Here is a 6690-nt window from a genome sequence, read left to right as displayed (position 1 = left end):
AGCCTGCCGCCCCCGGGGCTCCGCTCCTGTGCCACCGGGGCTGACGGCAAGTTGGGTTCCTTTGCAGCTGGCTCATCGCTATCCTGGCCCAGGCCAACCCCCTGTTTGGGCCGCAGCTGAAGAACGAGACCATCTGGTACGTGCGTTTCCTCTGGGAGTGAGCAGTGCCTGGAGCCGGCGCCTCGACAGTGACCCCCCCAAACCTGTCACCGTGAGTGGGCAGAGGGCTGGGGTAGCACAGATGTCCCTGCTTGTATGCCTGTGTCTGGCTGGGGAGGGAGCTGCATGCAGCCCTTGCTGGGCTGGGGAAGATACTTTGGCTTCTATGCGTTGTGTCTGTGGTAAGCTGGTCTCAGCATGGGGCTCTGCACTGTGGGAGATTCCTCTTGAGTGCAATTTGGTGCTAACTTCTCCTTTCTCCCTCCCTCAGCTCTTGCAGCTGTTCCAGCCTCTACCTTCCTGTACCAGGCAGTCCCCAGAGGTGCTGGGACAGAGGCTGGACCCGCTGCCCCAGCGCACCTGGAGCACTGCAGCTTGCACCACTGATGGCTGGGCCCCTGAGCAGGGCAGGGAGCACCCCTGGACAAGGGCCTAGTAAGCCAGCACTAGGAGCAGCCATACTGCCAGGGAGAGATCCCTTCAGCTGGCCAAATACTGCAGTCACTGAACACCATCCTGTGAGGGATCTGTATGCTGCCAGCTGGTCCTGTCCCAGCAGTGCTTGCCCTGCTCCCTCGGCACGCTCAGCCCTAGCCCCCAAGTGAAACCCCTGCTCATATCCCAAGCTGCCCAACTAGTTGCCCTGGTCATTTCAGCCACTGGCTGTCTCCCGGTATGAAAAGGCAAGAGTCGTTATGTCCTCTGTGGTATGGTCAGTCCCTTGTGGGGGTGGTCCCTGCTAGGACAGATTGTGGCTGTGGGTGGGAGAAGGGAGAATTGACCCTGGAGGAGCATGCAGACCTACTTGGGTGTGATAAGGCAAGTCTTGGGGTCTGTTGCTTGGCAGTCTGCTAGAGGTAATGGAAGGGGTGCTGTTTCTCACCTCAGCAGCAAGGGAGCTGCAGTACAGTCTAGGTATCTCCACCACACCAACATGGGTCCATGTTCTGAGCAGAAGCAAGTAGGGCATTGTGTTTTAGGTTTCCCCTTATTTATCAGATAATTTAACTGTATTTATTTATTTATTTGTCTGTGTTTGTTAATTTTGTGTTGTGGAAATAAATCTGTTTTCTAGTAAGTGATGCTGGAGGCTGTCTCTGCTTTTGAGGCTGAGGAACAGTCTTGGCCTTATTGAGACATCCTTCCTTCCCCCTAACCCTGCTCTTGCACCATGAGAACAAGGCTGGGATCCTCAGCTGTTGAGCAGGATGTTGGCAGCACACTGATGCATGGAAAGTTTTATCCTTGGTGCCACCTGTGCACTCATCTTGTGGGACTGGGGTCACAGGTAGGGAACAGCATGTGCTAGAGAACCAGGTACCTGCCCAGTCTCTCATGGCAGGTGGCCATGCTGAGGCCATCTCCATGGCTCTGCAGCAGCTGGAGCAGCTTCATGGCCTCTTTGCCAGGCATCTCTGTAAGACTGGAGTCAGAAATAAGGTAAAAAGCTGGGACCAACATCTTCCAGGGGCTCTGAGTGGGCAGGCTTTTCCTCTTAGAAGCAGGGCAGCAAAGGATGCTGTCTCCAAGGATCACAACAGTCTGGTTTGGATTAGAGTTCTCCTTGCTGCTGTCAGGTCAGTTGAGCTTAGCTGTGCTGCTGCAATCAAATGATACTGGCAAGAAAGCTCTATCATCTCACCCCGGTGGCACAATGTTGTGCAGACATGCAGCCCCCCAGCCATGCCCCAGCCAGGAGCCATCTCTGCTGGGGAGCTGCTCACTAGGAAATAAGACCAGTGCTGGATGGCTCAAGAGGTTTGTTTATTGCTACAGGAATGGGAACAGCTGAGTTCAAGTAAAAAGTTACAAACTTCATTGGATTATCTGTAGGCTCCAGTCCTAGGGGAGGAAGGCATGTGCCTGTGTGCAGAGCCACAGCCCAGACCTGTCGTGGGGCAGTGAGCTGGGCAGGACTGAGGTGGTTGGTTCTCCTATGGGCAGGCCCAGCCCGCACTCATGGGGCAAAGAACCATAGGTCCTGGTACTAGTGCCAGATTAACGTGTGGGACACCACGGGGCATTTGTGCCCAGGAGGGAATGTACGAAAGGAGAGACAGCCCACTTTGGTGGTGCCTTAGGAACCAATCCCTGAGCCCTCAGGGCTGAGTCTGGGATGTTGGGTAGGACTGTAGGAGGATTGTCCTAGGAGGGAAAGACATAGCAAAGAGCAGGATACCTCTTCAGGAATTGCTCCAGGGGCCAGGCTGGCCAGAGCAGCTCAGGAACTCATGGCCCACCTGGTTCCTGCAGTAACTGTGCTGGTGACTGCTGTTCTCCAGCCCGTGGGCTTGTCAGGGTCTGCAGGAAGGTCACTATAGGTGATGAGCCACAGAACCTCACCAGGTTGCCCTGTAAACCCCAGCTGAAAGGAAGTTGTAGTCAGGTGGGAGTTGGTCTCTTCTTGCAGGCATCTAGCAGTAGGACAAGAGGGCACAGACTCAAGCTCTGCCAGGGGAGGTTTAGGTTGGATATTAGGAAGAGATTTTTTTAGAGAGAGTAGTCAGGCATTGGAATGGGCTGCCCAGGGAGGTGGTGGATTCACCATCCCTGGAGGTTTTCAAGATGAGACTGGATGTGGCACTTAGTGCCATGGTCTAGTAACGACAGTAGGGTTGGACTCGATGATCTTTGAGGTCTCTTCCAAACAGGTTGATTCAATGATTCTATGGGGTGGCTCAGTGCTTCAGGCCACAGCCCTGGGTCAACTGCCTCAGTAATAGTGTCCTGTTATCTCTCAGACCTGCCAGGGCTGCAGCCTTGAGCCCGCTGGCAACTGAGGACTTTGCTCTACACCACGTAGCAAGGCAAAGGCCAGAGGCCAAGGAATGCGAAGATTAGGACTGGGGCAAGCTGGAGGGAAAAGCTCCAGTGTCCATAGCTGCCCCAGCCCATAGGCTCTGGTACTGCTGTGAAGATGATGGAGTGCACATTTTGAGATGGTCTTTAAGAAAGAGTCCAAGCCCTCAGAACCCAGGCTGTCAGCGAGTCCTGGTTCTGCTGGTGCAACTGGGTGGTGGGTACCAGCGGCATCATGGCACGTTTCCCTGGCCCAGCGGCACCACCACCTTGTCCAGCCAGAGCAGCGAGTGCTGGGCCAAGCGCAGCTGCCGGCGATGGATGCGGCGCAGCCGCAGGAGGTAGAGGACTATGGCCAACACTACGACCAGGATGCAGGCGAAGAAGATATAGTGGTTGTAGACAAAAGAGAGACGCAGCCAGGAGGTGTGTGCCTGCCGGATGCTCTCCTGACGGAGATCCCTGTGGAGAGGAATGTCAGGACTGGCCATGAGATTGCTGTAGAGTACTGCCAGGATCCTGCCATGGTCCGTACTGCTGGTCCCATCCTGGGGTGGCAGAGGCCTCACCTGGTGCAGTTACTCCTGCTCCTCCCCAACCACCCCTCCCTGCATGATGCCATCACTGAGCCAACGGTACCTGAGTGGCAGAAATCGGGTCTTGTAGAGGATGGCTCCCAGCGTCCACTGCACCTCCCGGTCGTACACCAGCTGGGCTGTGCGCAGGCTAGGGTAGTCCAGCGGGAACTGGAAGCCCTCATGAAGGATTTGGTACATCCAGGCTGATTTGAAGCACTGGTATCTGCAGGTACAGCACACAAGAGTATGGGTCAGACACTGCCACCTGTACCAGTCCCTTGCCACAGTGAAAGCCCCCAGGAGGTCCAGTCATGGCACCTCCCAGCCAACCCGTTTACTTCAGCCGGTGCTGGTCAGCGTGGGCAGAGTAGAGGCCACCACGGAAACGCTGGGTCAGCACCTCCCACCGCTGGCTGCAGTACTCCTGAGGAAAGAAGTAGAGGTTCAGAGCAGAGAAGCAGCCCTCACTCCCAGCCCCCTGGGCTGGGGCTGCACCCACCTGAGCAGCAGAGGTGAAGGTAGGGGCATTGTATTGGCCCCCCAGGCGCAGCACATCCTCAGTGCAGTAGAAGAACTCAGAGAAGCCATAAAACTCGCTGTTGCTGAAGTCGATGGGTGCTTTTTTTTGGGAGGCCTGGCTGCCATTGGACCCTGCCAGGAGGGGCTGCAGCAACTTCGCACAGGCCTGCCAGTCCCCTCGTCCCCGCACATACAGGGTTTGGCCACCCTTTGCCACTGTGTCCTCCAGTCCCACAGGCAAGCAAGGGTCCAGGAAGGGCATCTTGGAGCTCAGCCCTGTCTGTTGGCTGTGCAGGCTGGAAAACAGTCAAGAAAGGAAAAGCAATTGCATAGGGGGTCCTATACCACCTCCCAAAAGCATGGTCCCACATCTGGATACCCTCTGCACCGAACCAGCCTGTGCCCCTTTGTACCCTGCCACCTCCTGCCGAGGCCAAACTCGCCACATCTGTCACACTGACACGCAACTACATGCCTGAGCACCTGTGGGGTGCAACAAGGCACAGCCCACCCACCCAGCTGTGCCCCTGCACAGCCCCAGGGGATCTGGAGGCAGGATTTGCTCCCGGCACAGGAGTACCTGGGCACCAAGCCTCTCCACCTTTGGTGACAGCTTCAGGTAGTGCTCTTGGAAGGGGAGACAGGAGACAGAGAGCTCGAGGTGGGGATGCAATGGAAAGATGTGCTGAGTGAATCGGTACTGGAGAGGGAGGGGAAGTCAGAGCAGGAAAAGCCAAAAGCCAGCAGAGGGGCCTCCCCACAGCCTGTCACAAAGAGAGGAGAAGGAAGGCGGGGAGTTGTGGCACTGATAACGTCAGCCAGGCTTGGAGAAGGGCAGCACCCATGCACCCTGTGCCAGCTCAGGCGCCTTGCTGCCAGCGTGGCTGTGTAAGCTGCTATTGCCACAGGCAGCTCTTGAAGCAAATCCAAGGGGGAGAGGGCAGCAAGAAGGAACCAGCACCCCATTTCACGATGCCCCAGAAGGGGCACTATTAGGTGAGGCAGCAATACCGGTTGTGCTCATAGGTTTGGTTCAGCACAAGCTCCTCATAGCGCTGCCGGGCAAAATTGCCCCCGAAGCCCAGGAAGGTGTTGACGTAGACACGGTACATGTGGCCAGTGTGCTGCACATCACAGCCCAGGTTGAATTCTGCCAGCAAGCTCTTAGCCTCCTCCTGGGGATGCAGAGAGGGCCATGATCAGCAGCAACCCAGGGAAGATAGGGGCTGCTCTCGGGGCCAACCGGCCAGACACGCACCTGCTGTGGGGAGGAGATGGCGCCGGAGTCGGGCACTTCATAGGCAATCTGCAGGGAGGCACCTCCCATGTCTAGGATCCCAACCGTTCGTTTCCGAACCAGGGACTTCCCCTGGTCCCCTAGTGCTACGGTGACCACTGCATCCTCCTCTGCAACCCATAATGGCATGTCAGTGAGGGGCAGGGCCTGGGGCAGCATCTTCTCCCCTTCTTTATTACCCTCCACAGCCACCTCATGGGGCTTCTCCACCCCTGCAAGCAGCCCCCAAGGACCACTTGCAGGGTGGAGGGTCCTGGCAATCAGGACTAGACACACTCTGGCTTTGTAGGTTCCCCCAAGTCACCCACTTGCTGCAAGCCACCATGAACACTATCACAAATCCTCTCTCCCAGATTCTTCTCCCAAAATGCTGCAGATGTCCCCCTCACACAGGGGCTTGTTACTTGTCCCTGTGACAAGGACAAGTGCCCCTCTAGATCCCAAGTCTTTGAGAGTTTCACGCATATGACTGGGGTCGGGCATTGCTGCATACTCCAGAGGTTGCTCTAGTACTGGGGCGAGGTCCAGCATGACTCTGGTCAGACCCTCCCAGCTGCTCTACAAGCAGCCAGACTCACCGTCCTCGTGATCAAACCGTCCCAGGACAAAGTTGATGCCAATCCAAGCATAGACACCTGTACAAGACAGAAAAGGTCATTAAGACAATATACTAAAGAGAACCAAGCAGTGCTTTGTGGCAGCTCCTACCTTCCTGTTTCCCTGAGATCACTTCTGCATGTGATTTGGAGAAGAGGAAATCAAACTCCAGGGGCACATTTCTCACCAGGTCCTCCAGGATTGCAGCTTGCTGCCTGAAGGGGTGCAGGAGAGGGACAGATGTTGGGGGACCTTCACTAGCAATGCTGGTGAAGAGACAGCTGGAATCACGCTGTACTACACCCCATGTTCAGCCCCACAAGCACTGCTGCTGCACCCAGCGTGCTTTGGAGAAATTAGTTTGAAATCCTCAGTAAAAGCATCTCCTCTCAGCTTCCTCCCAGCATACTCAAACCCTCCTCCTGCATCCCTTACCACTTGCCCCAACAATGTGCCCTTTCCTTTCTCCATTCACCCCCAGCATTCCCAGTTCTTTCGTTAGGCTCAAGAGAAGGTAGCTGTCTTGCCCCTCCTCGGGGCTGAGAGACTCCAGTGCATCCCTGGCTTGCCCGACAAGGGCCGTAACTCACCGCTCGGGCAGCAATCGCATTCCCGCCGTGCACAGGATGTACAGCGGCGTTTCCTTGTGCTTCCGAGCCGGGACATGGGCTGCCGCGAACCGGAGCAGAGGGCGCAGGTAGGGGGTAGCCTGCTCGGGGTCTGCCGCAGTCACAGAAATGC

General features: G+C 56.4%; 2 protein-coding genes across 2 annotated transcripts; one reads left to right on the top strand and one right to left on the bottom strand.

The window, feature by feature from the left end:
- Window positions 1–67: 67 nt before the first annotated feature.
- LOC103808061 (V-type proton ATPase subunit e 2) lies at window positions 68–161 on the top strand (the record flags this gene model as incomplete). The annotated part of the gene is made up of 1 exon (XM_009080824.1): window positions 68–161. A coding segment is annotated over one exon (94 nt), but the record flags the coding sequence as incomplete, so codon positions are not given.
- A 3030-nt stretch (window positions 162–3191) lies between these two features.
- ENTPD7 (ectonucleoside triphosphate diphosphohydrolase 7) lies at window positions 3192–6685 on the bottom strand (the record flags this gene model as incomplete). The annotated part of the gene is made up of 9 exons (XM_009080823.1): window positions 3192–3420; window positions 3598–3759; window positions 3875–3960; window positions 4036–4351; window positions 5067–5230; window positions 5314–5462; window positions 5931–5987; window positions 6061–6164; window positions 6540–6685. Coding segments are annotated over 9 exons (1413 nt in total), but the record flags the coding sequence as incomplete, so codon positions are not given.
- Window positions 6686–6690: the final 5 nt, after the last annotated feature.

This window comes from Acanthisitta chloris, unplaced genomic scaffold, assembly GCF_000695815.1.
Source record: "Acanthisitta chloris isolate BGI_N310 unplaced genomic scaffold, ASM69581v1 scaffold24868, whole genome shotgun sequence".
In the NCBI taxonomy this organism is placed as follows: Eukaryota; Metazoa; Chordata; class Aves; order Passeriformes; family Acanthisittidae; genus Acanthisitta; species Acanthisitta chloris.
Note: the sequence above shows the minus strand (reverse complement) of the source record. Positions and strands in the feature narration are given on the sequence as shown.